Source organism: Benincasa hispida, chromosome 7, assembly GCF_009727055.1.
Source record: "Benincasa hispida cultivar B227 chromosome 7, ASM972705v1, whole genome shotgun sequence".
Taxonomy (NCBI): domain Eukaryota; kingdom Viridiplantae; phylum Streptophyta; class Magnoliopsida; order Cucurbitales; family Cucurbitaceae; genus Benincasa; species Benincasa hispida.
In genome coordinates, this window is record NC_052355.1 from 24,300,399 (window position 1) to 24,323,049 (window position 22,651).

Below are 22,651 nucleotides of genomic sequence, written 5' to 3' on the forward strand. Positions count from 1 at the left end.
GCTCTCACTCTCAAAATCTCGCTCTTTCTTTTACTCTTCCTCTTTCTTATTCTCTCCCAATACAAAATTTCGTAATGCTACCCTTCAAAAATAATTAAACAAACTCAACATAATGTTTCACCTTTCGGAAAAAACTGTTCTGTTCCTTGTTGAAAAAGCCTAGTCTTGGAAATTCCCATTCGAAAAAGCTCCGTTCAACAAAACACCGTCGAAAACCAGAGAAGTAATCAACTTTGAAATGGAGTTTAGAGTTTAAAAAAATCCTCATTGTATTGTGTTTAGGTATTATTGATTTGAGGCTTCCGTCGTGACATTTTGTCAAATCAACAATACACTGATGTGCAATCACATCAACCTGGGAATTTCAAGCGAGAACAAAAGCGAGAGCGTGTCATCAGACAATAGCGAGATTTACCTCCTGAGACCGGTGTAAGGGCAAATTAAATAATTTGGTATAGCGATGATGTCAACAGAGGATTAATTGACATTGTTTTTTTTAAAAAGGGTCATTTGACATTTTGGACCCAATTTTTGGGTCATCCGTACAAATTTTCCCTAAAGATAACAAGTGAAACATTTAAGGTAAAAAGCACTCAGGTGTCCTTTGTTTCAAGGTTTTAAACATGTTTGCCAATAAATTAATAATTTTTTTCCTTGCAACTTGCAATTTAAAATATTGAAAACAATTAATACTTTATGGATGTAATTCAAGGCAGCAAACAATCACATCAAAATGAGCCAATCAAATGAAGCTAAATCCTTTTTCTTTTTCTTATATATATCTATATATATTGTTCCACTTTTCATCAATACAAAGTACAGCACAAAACTCAGTATGCAACAAAAGATTAAAAGGGAAAAAGACTTGGAAACAATGACGGAGGGAACAGAGTGCAATCTAGCTAGGCCACACTATAGGTATTATTATCTGGTGAAAGCTCGATGTTAAGACTAGGAATAAAGAGCTGAGCAGCATATCTATGAAGAAACTGAGAGATATCAAGATCTGAAAAGAATTAAAATGTAAATTTGATCATAGATCAGCAAATAAATTGTAGTTTTTGGAGTCTACTGCTATGAGCCTTAAAGCTGCAACCGCTGCTGCTAAAGACATACAGCTAAAGAAACAAACATTAAACCAATGCCAAAGCTTGTGTAGAGAAGTGAGTTTGGTCTTCTTTGCCACAAGGTACATATGGTTTGCAAGTATAAATGTAAGTGGGAATGTGCTGACTGCTCCTGTAAGGCTCATGAAGTCTCCAAGGAAAGGTAACATAGCTGAGACCAGTGTGGTTATGGCCAGGTACCCTCCTCTCACACCTATTCTGAATGACAAATTTTTTACATTCAGTGCACTTCCTGTGATCCCGTACCTTGTGTCCAAATACTCGTACATTGGGCTGGCAAATATCTGAATGCAAAATACAAAGACCATCAAGTTAAAACGGATTGAGAACCTCGTATACTCGATCAAGAAAAAAGAGGCACAGTATAGTTAGAAGAGAAGATTGATGAGAATTACATGCAGAGCGATGACTGTTTGAAGGAAAGCGGATATATTTGCTATTGCCTTCACCCAAATTGGACCATTTACGCTGTTGAGTAAATAAGTTGAGGTGGAAGATCCATATGCCCAGTATCCGATAAAAGTAACGGCATACATGGGCAAGACTCCAACGGTGAACTGGAAGTAGAGAGCCTTTAGCATGTTCTTGACTACAGGCTGCCTCACCGTTGCCTGTGAGCAATGAAGGTTTGAAGAAGATAAGTTCGGAAGCATGTATATCTTAAGTTTAAACATAGATGGTATATAAGTGATGAAAAGATGTGAAAGGAAACAATAAAGGCTGCTCGGGAGCTTTGCCCTTTGCCTACTACTTAGGTGGTGAAAATTTTATAGTTTATACATATAGAACTTAATGGAGAACTGGATAAGAATTTCAAAACCTTGGATTTTGTTGGATTTATTTTAATTCAGCTAGGATTCTATTGAATCAACAGTTGAATCGTGTTTATGAGCTTAAAATCTGGTAACAATCTTATCCCGGGAGCAAAAGAAGGGTGTAATGTAATTTAGAAAACAAGGGATCAAGTAAGTTCTTGCCATACCTGAATCTCTGGAAGCATTCCAGTATTGAAGGCAAAAACCAAATTAGCAGCTGCTCCTATCGTCGTAAAAATTTTGCTAGTTGACGATCCTGGAATACTATAATCTGCAGATGTGTTGACTCCTGATATAGCAGAAACCGAAAAAGAATTTCATTGAGTTTCATTGTCTTGCGCTAGATAACAAAAACCAATGTGGAGAAAGCACAAAGAACAATGATGTGAGGAAGAGATATTAACGTGAGATAACTGAACTATAGGTGGGAAAAAAAAATTTCCAGAGATTTTATAAAACTGAAGCTTCTCTCATGGAAATAAAATTTCTTCTAGCTCAAATCATATTATGCGTTCAAGAAAAAATTTTAATTTCAATTTCTTAGGTTTGAAATGAATGTATTGAACTCTAGTTGCAACAAGTCAATTGCAAAGATTGACAGAACTAGACAATGGAAAGTGAAACTTACCATCCTTAAGAGACAGTACAAATGCAACAATGATGTATATCAAACTGAAAACAGTTGAGAATCCCAGCCAAATTCTTAGAGCTGATAAATGGGGTATTGATATTGCAAACAAGGCACAAACAACGCCAGCAATGGCTATAAAATAGGGAAGCTTCATAACGTGCTCATCACTGAAGAGGACATAAACAGCCTGCAGAACAGACAAGTAATCTCATGAGTCATATAATATAGAATTCTATATTGAACAAAATATTAGTTCCACTTTCATAGTCTCCAATAAGAGGACATGGTATACAAACAAAATAAATTGAAAACTAAACTTGGATTCTGATAAAAGTGATCTGTTTAGGTTGTTAATCAGAACAATTGACCTTTTCTTTTCGTGTTTTACATTCTTTCTTTAATTATACTTGTCAGAAAAGTGGTACCGAAAGAGCAATACTTAGTGCATCCCAAGATGCACCCATCTCTTTATGTATCTCTCTCTTATCACACACATTAAAAAAAATGAACTTAAATTATTTATTAAAAAAGTAATAGGAATTTTCCATGTGGCAATGTATGAGAGGACAATTTGGTGGGATGCACAAAGATAAGTGCTGCCAGGAATGCACCTGAGTATTTTCCATATTGAAATAAAGTTCCATTACTCTGCCCAAACTTTTCTCTAGATATTAACTTCCTTTTCCTTTCCTCATCAGTTAATTAATGGTACTATAGTAGACATTTTGGTACAGTTCAATATATGACTGGGAAAAGATAGACCATCTTTGATCCATATTAAACAAGGGGAGGGGAAGGGAAGTAAGTTTATCTCAATAAAACCAAAATGATTGATCTTCTTAATCTACTTTCCCTAAAGTCCTGGCCTATTAAAGTACCTAGATTATCGACATTTTCTTATACATATTTAATACTGTTATCAGACTAGATTTTAATAGGTCAAAAGTAAGACTTTTCCATGGGAAACAAAAGAAATATTAAGTTCGATATTGGGGATGAGAAGACCGCAGATGGCAACAAAAGGAAGATTAGTGTGTTTCAAAAGTATACGCATAGATGTAATATTCTCGACTCTTGTGCAGTCAAATTAAGAGAGTCATAAAAAATGGAGCAAGGAAGGATCATAGTCAAACCAAGATACCTACCCCAATACACTAGACTATTGTTCATATTTTCAAGTTATTTGACTTTTCCACTACTAAGAAATAGCAATTTCATTAGTTTGAAAGCAAGATCAGTATAGTTCTATTAATCTGACCTTCAAGGCTTGACCAGCTAAGATGATGTATCCTACGTTAATCATAAAAAGATTGACATATTGTAATCCCCATGTAAGAGAATAAGCTTTCCTACCTGCAAGAAGAAAGCCATCAGGAAGGAATAAAGAAAAAGGAGCCAAAACAATCATTCCATTACTTTACTATCTTCTCATACCGTATACAAAGCCTGCTAAATCTCTGTATCTGATATGCCTCTTCCCACCAAATTCATGGAGCTTGGCAATAAGAGTATTTGCATATAATGAAATGGCTGTGGCTGCAATTAAACCAACAACTCCAGCTATCCAACCAAGAGGAACCATTATGGTACCTGAGTATCCCAGTACATAAGCACTGTTGATACCAGTGGTAAGGACAAAACCTACTTGAAACCATGAATCTGAGCGTTGAAAAAGAACACAAGAAGTTAGCTGATAGATGGTATTTAGAGAACAAACCCCAATATCAGGATAAAGTTGAAGGGAAAATTCCACTGAAATCTAAATACCCAAAAGCAGACAAATAAGAAATGAAGATGAACTTGGTTTATTTACTAGGGTTTGAAGAGGAAAGAAGACAAATCATATCCCAACATTTGGCGATTGGTCATTGAAATCCTTCGATTTCACAAAAGTAAAAGCGAAAAAGGGCATTCTAAAGCAATCTAAAGCAACCCATGATTCCCATAAAGACGCCATCGAAGCAAATTGCAGAAAGAGAGAGACCCACAGCAGAAAAGCAAAAAGGGAAGACAAAAAACGAAGAAAGACGAACCACTGCTAATCTGATGAGCAGTTTCCGGTACGGCAACCTCCATTCTTTCCACATCAACATCGTTGATTGGTGCCATAACTGGGTGTTGTTCCACTGTCCGGCGTACAGCTAGGAGCGACTCGCTCTCTGCCTCCCGCTGTTCGAATATGCAATTCAAATCCAGGAGGGCGAACTTCTCGTCGCTCTGCTGCACCTTCTTTGTTCCCAAAGGGCCCAAAAGAAGCAAAATTCCCGTATTTAAGATTCACCCATTTGTGGAAAATCTATATTTAACACATCTCTGCTGGAAAAAAAGCGAGCGAGAGAGAGCGCGCTTACAAATATCTCAGTCCCTGTTCGCTTCCCCTGTTCTTTTTTTTTTCTTCTCACAATTCACATAGCAACTTGGAGCTGGCGGGTATATGAAAGGGCCGTAAGTTCTTTACGCAACCCAAGAAGAAGAACGAAGAAGAATCTCTGTATGGACTAAAATTTCTCCGATGGAAATGCGAATCGAAGGGTAATGGGTCAATTTAACATATTCCTCAAACAGAGCTATTTCCTTTTTTTTTCTTTTTGTTTTCCCATTGAAAATAGATGTTCTCTTTCTTTATTTCTACACCTTACAATTTTCTTTATAATATTTAATGATGGGCATTTTATGTTTAAATTACTCAAATCTTCTTTGAAAATTTTTAGATACTTTCGAGCAAATGGTGAATCAAAGATCTATAAAATATTTGAAAAGAAAAATAATCATAACGTATTCTTTTTCCTATTTTGTATTATATTTTAATGTTTGTGCAGTGTACGTGGGCCACTTAAAAAAAGATCTTATCATCTTTTTACTTGAAGAAAAATTCAATCACTAACCTCCTTTGCTAACGTTACGTTTTTGTGTTTTATTATTATTATTTTTTTCTAAGAGTTGGTTGTACAAATAGAAATCGGGCCCAAATGATAAAAGAGGTAGCAAACATATTAGGGATAAGTCACAAAATTAGTGTTAGATATCATTAATAATAGCTGTTAGTTATACCAATATTAGTGACTAAAAACCCACGCATAGTCTGCAATTTTGCACTTCTTCTTTTGGTTTTCTCAAATTAAAAGCTATCACTGATAGTAGCTACCAATGATAGCTTTCAATTTGAGAAATATTAATACAATCTTCAAATAGTAACACTTGAAATATTAGCTTCTAATTGCTATAAGTTATCAGTGACTATCATTGATACACTTTTATCAATTGAAATCAAATTTGAAATATTAATATTTAAGGTTATTAGTGACTATCAAATAAACTTTTATAAGTAGTTATCAGTTTTGAAAAGAAATTATCAACTTTCAAAACTTAATATTTAAAGCTATAAGTGATAGAAGTCTACCAATGGGAGGTCTATAGATAACTATCGTTGATAGCTTCTATCGCCGATAGAAGTCATATCACTAATATCATTGATATCATTCATTTAATTGATATATATCTAAGTTATATCGTTGATAACGTTTATTAATGATAACTTCTATCAATGGCTATCAATGATAGAATTTCATCAAATGAAATTTACTTTTATATCATTGATATCGTCAATTTATGGATATCACCTAAGTTCTGTCATTCCTTTTTACCATCAAATAATATGCTATGATAACTTCTAGGCATCTCACTTACACTTTAGTTAGAAATTCAACTTTATTAATTAAATTCACTAAGTTGGCTATTAATGATAGACTTCTATAAGTGAAGCATCCCGCTTACATTTTAGTTAGAGATTCAACTTCATTAATTAAACTCACTAAATTAGCTATCAATGATAGAAAATATTAGTGGCTATTGTAGACTTTCCTTAGTGACTATCAATTTTAAAATATTAATACTCAAAGCTATCAATGGCTACTATGGAAAAACTTTTATCATAATTATCAATAATAAACTTTTATCATTAATAGATTTTTACACTGATATCTACCTAAGTCTGATACCATTGATATATGAATATGATTGATATCCATCTGAGTTCTATCACTAATATTAGTGATAATTGTGATACACAAATATTACAATATCTACCTAAGTTATATCTCTAATTCACGTAGTTTGTCAGTGATAAAAAACCCTATCATCGATAGAGTAAGTCTATTACTAATATCACTGGCTATCAGTGATAGAACTTTATTACGGTTAAATTTCATACTTTTAAAGTTTTACAAAAGAAAAAAGGGTCGGCTTGTAATGTTCCCATTTCCCGTTTCGTTTCTAAAAAATATCTCAATTTTCATAAATTGAGAAAAATAGTTCTTTTAATTTCTTGGTTCAAAACCTAATTTTATCGATTCTTTTTTAATTAATTAAATTTTAATTAAAAAGTTAAAGTAAGCAAGAAAAAAACAATGAAAAAAATTGAAGATAGAAAATTAAAATTAACAACGAAAAAAGAAAGAAAAAAAAAAGTAAAAAGTAAAAGTAAGCTATGAAAAAAAAATAAAAGTGAAGCCAAATGAAAAAAACGGAGAACACAAGAAATAGGGGGGGAAAAGAGAAAAAATGGAGAACACGGGGAAAGGAGGAGAAAAAAAAAATAAACAAGAAAGAAAGGGAAGAGGGATAGATAAGGGCAAACTTGAAAATTAAACAAAAAAAATGAACAGCGGTTGGTTAACATTTGTCAAATATGCAATTATTTTTAAATGGTATTATATTGGTAGATTTTTTTTTCTACCTAATATAATTTTTTTTTAAAAATGGAGTCTATTTTCTCTTAATTTTTTTTTATCATGATTTGTGTCTTTCTTAAATATGAGAGTTTAATTTTGAGTTAAATTTCAAAAAATAAAAATATTTTTTTAAAAGTTGTTTCTTTTGTGCTTCGTTGAATAACCATTTTGTTTTTCATTTTTCGTTTTTGAAAATTAAAAATATAAACACTCATTTTACTTCTAAATTTCATGCTTTGTTATCTATTTTTTATTAATATTTTCAAAAATCAAGCTAACTTTTAAAAATAAGAAAATAGTTTTTAAAAACTTGTTTTTGTTTTTAGAATTTGGCTAAAATTCAACTCTTGCACTTAAGAATGATGCAAATCATTGTAAGAAATTGAGAGAAAATAGGTTTAATTTTTAAAAACCAAAAACAAAAAATAAAATGATTAGCAAACAAGACTCATAACTTGTAGAAATACAAGTTATTGTAGCCTTTTACTTAGAATAATGAGAGTAGATATACAAGATATGTGTTGATTATACTAAGAATTCATGATAATACTATACTTATGTTAAAATATACTAAAAACCCCCACTAACCGCATATCATGAGTAAATTGCACCAAAATGTTTATTTTGCAATTGACCGCAAGATCTATTCGCATACGCTGATCTTCTACCTGATGAACAAATAATTGATCACATGCCTTAGGATCTTTGACCCTGTGCCAGCAGATCTTCTGCCGAAACCTTCAGAATATTGACTATGATAGCGGTGCTGACATCCTCACCTACCGTGTCAAAGATGACGATTAATCAGAGCGGGAATTCGAACAATTGCCAATGCATGGTTCTATAAATAGAGCCTTGACACCCATAAAGGAAATGTTCAAGAGTTAAGATTTTGCCTGAGAGAAACCTTAACCCCGATACTTGCACCACAAGCAAAGAGAGAATAAAGAGTATTTTTTTTTAGAACTTCCATCTCCAAACGGCACCCCAATTCATCATCGGAGCTTCACTAGAGCAAGAGTCTGAGATGGCCTTCTCCACTTCACACTACCATCTCATCATCAGCAGTCTTGGCATACATCTGTTGGAAGCAAGAAATTGCTGACAACTACTCTTTCCTTTACTTCTTTACTCTTGCTTATTGTTATATTGCATTGTGACTAAGAGAATATTCATTTTATAAACAACAACTCTATTTCTATCTACATTATCAATATGTCTATTTTCATCATCTTCTCTATCTTTACCTTCACTTTTTCATTTACCATGAGTTGCTAATCTTCACGGGGTAAGGGAGAATGTTAATGCTATGAACTAAGTTGAACCTTTAAAGGTTAACCCTATTTGCTTAGTGTATGACTATTTAATTGCTTGCCTATGATCACTCATTGAGTTAATCAGCTATAACTAACTACCCAAGAGGGTAAGTAGTTGTGGATCTCATTAAACAAAATAAGAAGTGTTTCTAGATATAGAAATAATCTTATGCTCAATGAAATCTCACTCACGCATCATAGAAATATGACAAGTGTAGCTAGCCACCGAGAGGTGTGCGATAAACTATTGTTGCATGGCAAGATTAGCCTTAAAAGTTAAACTTAGTGATTCGGCATTGATTTCCCCCAAACCCTACCTTCTCTATACATTTTACACACATTAAAGCTGTTGTCTATCTTAATTTTCTTAGAACGAAACTCGAAGTATTCCTTGCTTGTTTAGATACTTTTATCGCATAGATTTGTTTAATCGCACGATTTTTTGCTCTTCTATAATTATCTTAGTTCTTTTCGCATTCACATACGTTCCAAACATTCATAGTACAAATCTCTGAGTTCAACCTTGGCTCACATCAAGAAACTTATAGTTTGTTTATATTGGGGTTGATGTCGTCAATCTCGTAGGGTCCTATAGTTTGTAATTGTAATGTACAAACATCTTATTTATTTAATAAAATATATGATGTTTTACTTCAATTTTAGTTGCATTAACCACAAACCAATAAAGTAAGATCCAAGGTTATATTATAGCTTAAACATGTATGTAGAGACATACGGGTGAATTATGTTTAAGTGATAACCTAAATAGTCTGTAGTAGATGGATAAGGCTGGATACCTTATCCTTGTAACACTACGAGTATGTCCTGCTTTATAAATGTTACAATTATTGTAAAGTGCTACATATATTATGATTCTGATCATTCATGTGGAGATATGTGAGTGGGGATATTGTAAACAAAGAAATTTGTATAAGACTAGACCATGAAATGTTTAGTCTCATTATATAACGTCGTTCATAATAGAGATTTACATTTCAACCAGAATGTCCATAAGTAACATGACCTAAATCCTGAGTGAGTTGTGAACTCTTGCCTATGAAGATGATCTTTTGATTTGTATGGGTGAGAGTGCCAAATTGTCGATTCAATAAGCCTACCATTTTGGAGATTTGTCTGATTAGAGAGTTGGGAACACAACTACACAAGAAGGAATTCACTCATGCCCTAATGTCGGGGTAAGTAGATAAATTACTCCGTTAAGGGCTGATTTTGGAGCTTGAACAACTTTTTTAAATTCCAAAAACAAAAAACAATTTTTTTAAAGTTGTTTCTTTTAGGCTCCGTTGAATAACCATTTTGTTCTTGAAGCTACATCTTCTCCTTTCCTGAAAGGGGTTCGATCATAGTTGGATTTTGATTTATTGTTCATTAGAGGGATCATTGGTACTTAAGGAGTTAAATATAATTACAAGGAAAAAAAAACGGTAAATTTGGCCCAACTGTACTTACGCGAAATTTGTGAAGGGTCGTCGTACTGTTGACTGGTTATATCCTATGGACACAAAAATATATCTGTAGTGCAAAGAGTGCAGCTGTTGATCTTTAGTAGAGTGTTCGACAGTTAACAAATGATGAATAATTTAATTAAAGAGTTTAATTAATTATTCACGTACCGTTGGAGCTTCAAGCAACAGGTCCATAAGGTCCCCTTGGTAGCTCAACAGGAGTTAATGAGAATCAGTTTTTAGATTAATTTGAATTGTTTAAATTAATTATATATGATATAATTACTATAATGTATTTGATACATTATAATAAAAAGTTTATTTGAGAGGAAATAAATATATGAATGTGATTCAAATATTAATTATATGAATTTAATGTTAGGTTTTATGTCCTAAAACTCGTGGTTTGTAAACAATAAAACTTATTCTGAAAATTCAATAAGTTGTTATTGAATATATGTATTGCTTATTAGAAATCCAATAAACCTAAAAGACCTTCGACTATTACATATGTACTTGAACTTTATGTGGAGACATAAAAGTGGATCTGGTTCGAGTAAATAGTCAAAATGATCTATAGTATATGAATTAGGTTGGGTGCCTTATTCTAGTAACACTATTGGATGCGACCTAATCTGTAGTTGTTACAAAGAGTGGTAAAGTGCTACAAACGAAGTGATCCTAATTCGTACATGTTATGAGATGAGGAGTGGGGGCATCCTGTGCAAATAAGATTGTACAAGATCGGAACTACGAAATCAGTCAATCTTACTTTATAACGATGTTTACTATTTAAGATTGACTATTTCAAAGCGAAGACCTAGGTAACGTTGACCTTAATCCTGAGCTAACTACGAACTCCTGTTTATTCAAGATTATCCTTAGATTTGCATAGGTGAGGGTAGGCTCAACAGCGTCGGCTCAATAAACCTCAATTTCAGGGGTAAGACTGGGTAGATAGCTGGGGACATGAGTACAAGAAGGAATTCACTCCTACCCGCTTTTAGGGATAGTAGAGAGGTTGTTCCCTTAAGTGCTGACTCTAAGTCTTAAACAAGGGGCCCCCCCTCTCATTGGCCTGAGAGGGACTCGGTTTGTTGATTGGATCACAGATTAATTTTTCATTAGAGGATCAGTGGGACTTAAGAAGCAAGAGGTAATCTCAGGGGTAAAACAGACATTTGACCCAACTGTTATTACGAACAACCTGTGAAGGGTTAACTTACTAATCATGGTTATATCGAGTGGACATAATATATCTACAGAGAGGGAAGTTCAGCTATGGGTTTTAGTGGAGTAACCCATTAGTTAACGAATGAGGGTTAATTTGATGTAATGAGTTTAGTCAATTAATCTCAGATCGTTAGTGTCCATGATCTGTAAGTCCGTGAAGTCCCCCTACTAGCTCGTAAATGGATTAACTTTAGAGTAGCGTGATAAGTTAATTTGAAACGTTCAAATTAGAATTAAAGGAATTAGTAATTATATGAGGTATAATTACACGTTTAATTTTAAGAATTAAACAGAATTGAAGAATTAATATTTTTAAATATGATTTAAACATATGAAGGTGGTTTTGTGTAAAATTAATTTAATATTTGATATTAAATTAATCAGAATTATTTAGATTGTTTATATAATTATTTATTAATTTTATTAAGAAAATTAATTTATGAGATTAATTTTGTAAAATTAATAATATTTTCAAATTTAGAAATCAATTTGATTTTTGAAATCATTTTTTGTAAAAATTGAAAAGTTAGAAAAACACAAATGGAATTTTGGTTTTTTCTATTACACCTTCAAAGTAGCTTACACAAAACCCACTTCTTTAGGCTTCAATAACTCCAAGCATGAGTTGCATCTCATGCAGACATCTTCTTTGCATGATAGTCTCAATAAAATTCGTGTTGAGGAAGTGATTCTTCAAATGGGTTGTTGTTGTGAGTTCTTCTCTAAGTTCCCTTCATTCAAGTTTATTTTGAGTCCCACAATTCAATCTAAAGCTCTAAGAGAATAGTGGGGAAGATCTTGAGGTGGTCTACAACAAGATTTAGAGAAGTTTGCAGCTGAAAATTGAGCTTTGAAGAAGTTCTACAAAGGTATGACTTGAAACCCTCTTATTATAGCTTGAGCATGCTTTAGTTACTACCAAAATTAATGAATTAGAGTGCTTATTGATCTTTGTTACTTCCGCTGCTTGCTGATATACTCCAACATTTAATTCATATAATTAAATTTAATATAAATAGAATTTATATTAAAAGTCATTGGTAAGAGAGAATTGAAACTATAAGTTATATTGTATTTGATACAATATAGAAACTATAGGTTATATGTTATATTTGATATAACATATAGTCTAATATATAATATATGATCAATTAGTTATCATATATATTATATATTAAGTGATTTATTAAATAAATTACTTTTTTTCCCAATTTTTGGAGGCTCCCCCTCTTTCTCTTCATTACGTGATAATGGGTGGTTAGTTTTTTGTTTCTTCTTCCTCTATGTGAAGACACAGAAATTATCGTGAAGAAAAAAATACACTGTGAGATCCCTTCCTCCTCCTCTCTTCTACCCTTTCTAAAAATCTCTCTCATCCAAACTAACCAGGATCCACAACTCCAAGGTTCTCATATGAGAGAATACCGAGGTAGCCATTGTGATAGTGTCCATTGTTTGAGGGATTTCTATTGAAGATTAGTCTTCAAAGGTAAGGGTTTCAAACCTTAATTTATTCTTGTATTTTTGTTTTTTTTTTTTTTTTTTTTTGCGTGTTGTAAATTCCTTTTTTTTAAATGCATAATTTATGTCCTTTTTTGTAAAATCTAAATGCTGTAAATTTTGAAAATTGGGACGATCTGCTTCCACTCAAGGATCTTTAATCAGGTTTCTTCGATTTATACTTGACGAACTATAAAAAAAACTTGTGACAAGCACATGATTAATTACTACTAGACACATAATAAGTTCACATACACACAAATGCAACAAAGACCTAGTTTTTAAAATTTAGCTTAGTGTTTAAAACATCGTTCAAGTGTAGATAAGAAAACAATAAACTTAGAGGTATAAATGTATTTATAGATTTAGTTTTCAAAAATTTAAAACCAAAAACGTCATCCAACGAGACTTTAATTGTATTATATGTTTATAACCATTAAATACATGAACGGCCAACTACTTTTTTTCATTCACATTTTATAGTTTAATTAAAAATAGTTTTGTCTTATCAATGTAGTCATGTACTTTAGTATGAAACGATTTCAATATTATACAACTACACTTTAGCAACAATTTAGTCATTTATGTTTTTTTGTCCCTATCATAAAACTAATATTTTTTATAAAAAAAAAATTATATAAAAAAAATCTTAACAAGTTGAGAAGTACATTTTTCTTTTTCTAAATAATTTGATCTATGTATTTTTTATATACAAATTTGATCTTAGGTAGCTTATAAATTTATGTAGGTAAAAAAAACTCCCAAAGTTATAAAAAGAATTTATACAGTAAAGACTAAATTATTTTAAATTTAAAACTTTGAAAATTAAGTTATTATAGACTAATTAATTGTTACTTTCCATAAAAGTATTGTTAATGCCAATTTTGGATTGGAGAAAATGCATTTGATTTTCATGTGATAGCAACAGTTAATTTATAATTTGAGGAAGAGATGACTTGCAAAACAAAGGGAAAAAAACTCTGATGCCAAAGTCAAAGATGAGAAGTTTTAGTTCTAGCTTAAAATCTAGCTCTCATATCAAGTTATCTCATATGAATATAATGATATATTTATAGGAATAATGAAATAAAGTTTTACCTTTTCGTCTTGAATCTTAATCCTAATAAGTTAGGTTTAGATATGATAAGATAATTGATTAATTTACACTTGGACTTATTTGAATTAAGTCTACGTTATTTTGTATTTATCTTCACTTATCTTTTCGTGTGATTTTTGGCATATTTCGTTAAGTCCAAATTCATCGACAACAAATACAAAAACTAAAGTTGTTATTGTTGGAAAAAAAAAACCTTCCACTTTTATCATAGGAATAAGCAAAAATAACAGAGAAATAAAAAAAATAAATAAAACTAAAAACACAATAATTTACGTGGAAAACTTTCAACCCGGAGAAAAACCACGACCCACCAGAAATAAATCTATTATGTAAAAAATTGTTACAATCACATAGAACAATGATCTCTTTAAAAACTTTTGACTACTCACACATTTTTTCCAATGATCTCCAACTAGAGAATACAAAAGAAATTTAATTAGAGTTAAAACACTAGATTTAAAGTATTTCTAATTGGAATGACTTGAAATTAGAGGCATAACTCTTTTTATAGGCTTGGAGTCTATCCCTATTTTTTAATTTAACCGATGTGGAGTAATTTGCTCTTCTAATATTTTGTCAAAACTCAATTGTTACTTTGGTAAAAATATTGGAGGAGAAGCATAGCTCAGCAAAAATTGGTAGCTCATCCTTCAAACTAACAACTTGTACAATTTTCAAAAAAGCATGTCAAATGAAAATAAAAAAGACGCTATATTCTAGACTTTTGCTTTATAATATACGATTCGACTCATGTGAAAAATAAAAAAAATAAAAAAAATATTCGATAATGCCCGTTTTTCTTTTCTTCGGCTTATTATTATTATTATTATTATTATTATTATTATTATTTTGATCCATTTTAATGGCAGGCAAAAATGTCAAAGGGCCAAGTGTTCTCACTTGGGACGACTTCCCACTTAATTTGGACCATTCTTTGAATTTCCTTTCCTAAGATTTTATTCTATACGAATCTTATTCGATTTCTCACTTTATCCGCATCATTTTTCGAATTTCTTTTGCCAATAATATTGTATTTGCATTTGAGCATTTAGATTAATTTGTTTCTTTTATTGGTTAATTTTTTTACCTATTTAATTAAAACTTGGTAGGAAACAAACCACTCTATTAGCAATCATAACAATAGCAGTTAAAAACGGGCAACAATCAAATCAGTATCATTGAAAACGATCAACTTGAACTCAATTCCTTTTTTAGATTTACCCTTAGAGATGAAGTTTTTTTGTACGGATGACCTTCTCTCAAACGCGCTATTGAAATTTAACTTCCCCACTAATGTATATTATCTAACCTTTCGTTGACATCATAGGCACTTTTCCGCATTAAAGGGCCCATTGCATTTGGACTAAAATTTCCAGTCCAACGATGGATTGTCCCTAGCTCGATAACATTTCCAATCGTGAACTTCAATCTTTAACGGTTGTTGTCATGAACTGTCACTCGCAATAGGGAGGATCACGCAAGTCTGACGCATTTAATGAGTCCCTGGTTCGATTTCAATAATGTAGCTCGATGGCTAAATATGTTCACCAATGAAGCACCTTTCGATCACGATATGGATATTCCACTTAGTCCGATGAAACTTGCAAAGCCCTAACTTGAATTCAAAAAGTCAATGCAACATGAGAAATTGAGCCCTATACATTCAAAGAACAATTTGGAACCTCTCACCTTCATGTCATGATAGGGATGCTTAATCTAGCCCGACTAGATCTGCAAATCCCTATCCCGATTTTAAGTAGAAGTGTGGTTTTAAAATGTTTTGAGAAGGTCGATTCAACATTTTCTGTCATTGTAGTTGACGGTGTAATGTTGAAGGGTAAATATAAAGGACTTTTTTGTCGTTATAGTTGATGGCGCAACGTTTAAGGGTAAATATAAATGGTAAATATAAAGGATGGAGAACATTCCCCATCTTCTCACTATCCTATTATATAAATATGATATTTAAATTTTAAATTGTATTATTTAATGGTCAATGTAATGAATATGTTAGAATTGAACATTTAAAATTAGTTTATATATAAGGATAATTTGATAGATAATTATTTCTTTCTACTATAAAATTATATTTAAAAAAAGGTAACTATTTAATTAAACTCTTCAATAGTAGTTTTTAATTAATCGAATTTTTTTTAAACAAAAATCAAGACGAAGAAAAATTTCCAATGAGAAACCTGATCTCAACGAAGTTTTCTAAAAAGATCTATACCTTGATCCCTGTAAAATTAAATAAATTATTTTATGAAAAAGGAAAATGGAATGGCGTGTGGGAACGGATTCGATATGCATTGAAACATAAGTCAATATGCTTTTCACCAACCAATCGAAACATCAAGTCAGGTTACAATTCATGATTCCCATTAGTCTAAGGCTTCATTTGATAACCATTTAAAATAGCAAATTCCAACTATTTGGCTTTTAGTTTTTATTTTTGAAAATTAGGTATATTTCTTTTGATTTTATTAGAGTGGTTTGACTCATCCTTAGTAAAAGAGTTGACTTTTTTAATTAACCACAATTCTAAAAATAAAAATAAAATTTTAATAACTATTTTTTTAGTTTTCAAAACATTGATAAAAAGTACATAATTATTACACTTTGTGTATTGACAATATTTGTTTAAGTCTGGCTGTTGTCATTAAGAATGTCTCTACATTTGATCTTGATGGGTTACCGTTGTTATTTGGAAATGTTGACACTGCAAAATATTTTCCTTATGTAGAATATTCTAAGTATTCTTGCAGACCTTTTCCTTCTCCGTTATAAGTATTTTTGAAAGTTAGGATTGGTCTTTTTGATAAGCTATGTGTATATAAAAACACTTAGCCTTTGGTTTAGGGTTGGCTGTTCTGAAGAAAGATTTTATAGTGTCGTTTACTTACTCCAAGATAATTGTGTGCTTCATCAGTATACCATATGAGAAGGGATTCTCAAGCTTAGGGGGAGCCTAAGCTAAACGAGTGAAGTGGTCTTTGCTTGAAAGGAAAAGATAGAATGCAAGTGAGAAGGATTCTCACGACTTAAGGAGAGCTTGAGTGTAGCCGAGAGGAAATCTCGGCCTTAGGGGGAGCCTAAGACATTCTTCACTATATTATTGCTTAGGGAGAGCCTAAATATTCTAGAGAGGGAGTCTCACATCTAGGAGAAGTCCAGGTGAACGGTTGAGTTGTTAAGCTTTACAAAGGTCACTATATTCGAGTCGTCAATACAGATAAGTACTATGTTGTAATCACTTATCATTTATATTAATGAAGTTATCTTTCCACAAGCACATTGCCCCGCGAACGTAGGTTTTACTCACCAAATTGGGTTAACAATATCTGATGTTATTTCTGTTTTGGAATTTTTGTTTGCTGAATGTTCAGTGAATTTTCTGACATAGTTTGTAACATCCTTAATTGCGGTAGGTACTTCTATATTATTTTCAATTAGTATAACAATGGGCCACCATTATCTTTGGTATTGTGATCCTGGTGTTTAACTATGGAAAGAATCAAAGAAGGCGGTTCAACCTCGCGTCCACCAATCTTGGATGGAACTATAGGGATAGAAGGCCTAATGCAACGGAAAAACCAAGAATCAACTCGTAATTAATTTTAGAATTCAAAATACAAATACACTGGTAAAACATATAGAATATGAACAAAGAACTAAAATTCTCAATCTACTGTATAATTCAAGTTAAACATGCTTTATCTTTTTATGATTTAATCTTACAGAGAAGAGAATGTCTTCACTTACTCTCGTTGACAACTCAAATGAAATCACTAATTCTCCTTGGGCTAGAAATCACGAACCCCTTTGTACTGTGTGATGACAAAAAAAAAAAAAAAAACGTGAACACCACCGTTCGAGAACCTTCCTATTCTCTGAGAAATGAGGCTATTGGTTTGTAGAAACCAATCTCAAATTTTTGGGATTCAAATTCACAAGAATGATGTGATATTTGTAAGAGAATTCTAGAGTCATTGTTTCTCAAATAAATCTTTCTTTATATATATAAATTTTTTTTCACCTTTACAGGTATATCATGCGTGAGAGGTTATTGGAGAGACAAAGTGGTAAACGTGGACAATGTTCCACGTCTTTCATAACTCTCACGTATATGAGTTGTTTTTAATTTTATTATTGTTTAATTTATTAAATTAAATTAAATCAAATCAATATTAATTAATTAATTAATTATTAAATCTAATTAAGTTAATAATTTCATTTAAATCATATTAATGAACATCTCTCACATAATCTATAGTTTTAATTTAATTCTTCTATTAATTAATTAATTACCAAATTAAATATCATATATTTAGTTTAACCTATTTGAATCATATTCAATTGTATTTCTCTCACAACCTATTGTTTTAGTATGCATCCAATATGCATTAATTTTAACCGATAATTTTAACTTGAATCCAATTCATATTAAATTAATATTTGAACTCCTTTAAATATTTAATTCTCTCATAAATTAATTTTGAATCATATCTATGTTGAGGTTGATGTCCTAAATCTCGTAAGGTTCTATAATTTGTAATTATATTGTACAAACATTTTATTTATGTAATAAAATATATGATGTTTTATTTTAAAATTAGTTGCATTAACCACAGACCAAAAAACTAACATCCAAAGTTATCTTGTAGCTTAAACATGTATGTAGAGACATACAAGTGGATCATGTTTAAGTGATAACCTAAATGGTCTGTAGTGGATGGATAAGGCTGGATACCTTATACTGGTGACACTATGAATATGACTCGTTTTGTAGATGTTACAATTGTTGTAAAGTGTTACAAATGATCTGATCATGATCATTCATGTGGAGACATGTGAGCGGAGATATTCTATACAAAGAAGTTTGTATAAGACCGAACCACGAAATATTTAGTCTCATTAAATAACGTCGTTCATAATAAAGACTTATATTTCAGCATGATAACCATAGCTAACATGATCTGAATCCTGAGTGAGTTGTGAACTCCTGCTTATAAAGGCAGTCCTTTGATTTGTATGGGTGAGAGTGGTCAGATCGTCTATTCAACAAACCTACCATTGTGGAGATTTGTCTGATTGGGGAGTTGGGAACATAGCTACACAAAAAGAAATTCACTTTTTCCCCAACGTCGGGGTAATTAGATAAATTGCTCCCTTAAGGGCTGATTTCGAGGCTTGAACAATGTGGCGTAACACCCTCACCTGGCCCGAGAGGGGTTTGGTCATAATTGAACTATGATTTATTGTTCATTATAGGGATCAGTGATACTTAAGGAGTTGGATATAACTACAGGGGCAAAACGGTAATATTGGCCTAACTGTACTTGGCCCAACTATAATTTCAAGTAATTTGTGAAGGTTTATTGTACTATTGATTGGTTATATTCAGTGGACACAGAAATATATCTGTAGGGTGAAGAGTGCAACTGTCGGCATTTAGTGGAGTGTCCGACAATTAACGGATGGTGAATAATTTAATTAAAGAAGTTTAATTAATTATTCACGTACCGTTGGTACTTCAAGCTACAGGTCCATGAGGTCCCCGGAATTAATGAGAATCAGTTTTTGGATTAATTTGAATTGTTCAAATTAATTGAGGGAATTAATTATATGTGATATATTTAAATAGATTCAATTATATATGATATAATTAACATAATGTATATGATACATTATAGTTTAATTGGTGGAACAAATATTTGAATATAATTCAAATATATTTTCTATGAATAAGATTCATAGTTGTTAAATTTAATATAAATATGATTTATATTAAATGTCATAAAATAGATAAAAAGAACTATATTTTATATTGTATATGATGCAATATTAAAACTATAGGTTATAAATATAGTATATAAGTTAGTTATCATATTTATTTATAATTATTAATTATTTGATAATTAATTTCTTTTTTTCTCTCTAACCACCTTGGTGGGAGGTTAATCGATTTTTTGTGGCTTTTGGGATAAATAAAATATGATTTTATTTTTTTTCTATAATAATGTGAATTACACGATTGAGAGACTATACGATCAACTTAGAGAGTCTATGCAATAGACTTGATTGCCTACACGATTGAACGAAACTCTGTGCGATAGTGCTTTTCTTTTCAATCGTCTTCCTCCTCCAAACTCAAACTCCCTCCTAACCAAAATAACCAGAACCCACCATTCTTGGGTTCTCACCCCGAGAATACCAAGGTCACCAAGTGGTTATGTCTTCTTTTGGTTCGAGTTTCGCTGTTATTTGCTCAAGGAAAGTTTGTGACTGTTCGTGATGTTCGTGAATGTTCGAGGGATTTACTTGAAGAAGAGTTCTTCAAAAGCATGTTGTAATTTGTTAAGGTGCATAATCTGTCTGTTTTACTATAAATGTTTATTTTCAATCAAAATGGGATTTGGACGCTTCGTTTCCGCTCATAGGTTCTTTGTAAAATGAGTTCCATCAATTGGTATCAGAGATAGGTTTTGTTCTAATTTCCAAATTCTATTTGCTATATTGAAACTGTTTACAGTTTGGTGGGTTTTACTTCTGCATTGCGTTTAATCGTTAAATGTATGTGATGTTTGTTGATGGATAATTTTAGGATAGTAATCTCTGTTTATGGATTTCCTTTTAGGTTTCAAAAGTTAATTTGTAAGGTCCCCTACGTTTTTGGGCATTATTTCTTGCAATCGATTTTGTATTCATTTAAGTTTTTGAGTCGTTCGTGAAGAAGCTTCAGACGCAAAGGTTGTAGTTCGTTTTGATGGAGAAGACGAAATGGTGGTCGCATTGTGTAGCTTAAGCTAAACAATTGTTTAATTTTGGCTATGCATTTATGTAGAGTTTTCTATACAATCGTGTTGCATATGCTAAACGATCATATGACTAATGGTACACGATCGTGTAGAGTTGTCTACTCGATCATGTTGTGTTAGCTACATGATCGCATAGGTGCTCGAGGTATAAACGATCGTCTGGTATTTGATACTCGACGCAAGGAATGCATGCTAAATGATCGTGCAAACATTGCTTAATACATTGCTTAATATCAAGCTACCTCGGTCAAGTATACTCTCAATGGGGAATTATTGATATATCGGGGTAGGTTTGTTCCCCCTCCTACATCCCCAATAATCCGACTCTTGTTAGCTGAATTTCATAACAGCCCAATTAGAGGACATCAGGGGGCCTTAAAAATATAACAACGGCTAGCTCGAGTGGTGTATTGGGTAGGAATGAAAGCTAGAGTTTGTTCCATCGTGGCGGAATGTGTTGTTTGTCAACAAACAAAGTATTTGACATTGTCACTAGTTGGTATTTTGCAAGCTCTCCCTAATCCTAAGCAAATATTGGACAATATTAGCATGGATTTTATGGAAAGGCTGCACAAATCAGATGGTTTTGACTCGATTTTAGTGGTTGTCATTCGGCTATCCAAGTATGCTCATTTTATTGACTTAAAACACTCAATTTACTGTTGTCTCAATAGCTACTGTTTTTGCACATGAAATTGTGCGTTTACATGGCTGCCCCTGAAGTATTGTGTCTAACTGTGGGAAGTATTTGTGCGCTTATTAGGCACACAACTAAATCGTAGCATTGCTTATCATCCTCAGATCGATGGTCAGACGGAGGTGGTTAATCAAGGAGTTGTAACATACCTATGTTATTTCACCATCCACACGCCAAAACAGTGGTCAAAATGGTTGTCGTAGGTTGAATATAGTTACAACACGGTCACCCATACTGATGGAATTAGCATGCAATTAGCGAGATAATCAAGATCATTAAGCACTCTAATTCATCAATTTTAGCATCAAAGTAAGCGTGTTCACAAAATGAAAGAGGGTTTTAAGAGTTTACCTTTGAAGAACTTGGTTCTCCTCTGTAAATGGTTGTAGACCACCACTTGATTTTCCCTACTATTCTCTTAGACCTTAGATTGGATGGTGGAACCCAAAAAGAGTAGAAATTCCTAGGAAATTTTGAGAGGAAGTGATTTTTTGTACATGAAAAATGAAGAACACTTCTTCAATGCCCAACCACTCAGAAAAATAGTGTTCTCTCTCACATTTCTCAACTCAGTTGAACTGGTTTTGTTCAAATTCAGCATGCAATCACATTACACTCCAAGTTGACACCTCAAATGCATAAAAGCAAGTGGAATTTTGAGCGGAATTAAGTCTCTAATGTGGGATAAATCCACTAAATGGATTTTCTCACAATTTTAAATTAAATTCAAAAAACGATTTATAAATTTTGAAATCTTAATTTCAAAAATATAATTTTATAAATATATATATTAATTCAATAATTAATATAATATATAATTTTATTAATTTTAAATAAAATTCATTTTTAACAATTAATTAAACTATTTAATTAATCAAAATTAATTTAATATCAAATATTAAATTAATTAAACACCAATTCCAAAAACATAAATCTTTATTTATGTATTTGATATTCAAATCAAATTCAAATATTATCCAATTCTCCAATTTCGTTTAATACGATAACTAAATGTGTAATTATATAGTATATCCCTTAATTCAAATTTAAACACTTTAAATTTACTAATCATGTTATTCTAAGGTTTAATCTGTTTGTTAGCTAGTTGGGGGACCTAATAGACCTACAGATCATGAGTTCCAACAATTTGAGATTAATTGACTAAACTCTTTAATCTGAATTAATCAACATTCATTAACTA

General features: G+C 31.9%; 1 protein-coding gene across 1 annotated transcript; it reads right to left on the bottom strand.

Annotated features, from left to right (window-relative positions):
* Positions 1-747: 747 nt before the first annotated feature.
* On the bottom strand, positions 748-5,181 carry LOC120081913 (proline transporter 1-like). Its single transcript, XM_039037093.1, has 8 exons — positions 4,925-5,181; positions 4,607-4,802; positions 4,008-4,232; positions 3,832-3,926; positions 2,571-2,760; positions 2,110-2,231; positions 1,523-1,738; positions 748-1,411 (listed from the first exon to the last, which is right to left on the bottom strand). Exons 2-8 carry the CDS (start codon positions 4,680-4,682, stop codon positions 1,034-1,036), a joined length of 1,302 nt encoding a protein of 433 aa, XP_038893021.1. The 5' UTR covers positions 4,683-4,802; positions 4,925-5,181; the 3' UTR covers positions 748-1,033.
* Between the last annotated feature and the right edge of the window lie 17,470 nt (positions 5,182-22,651).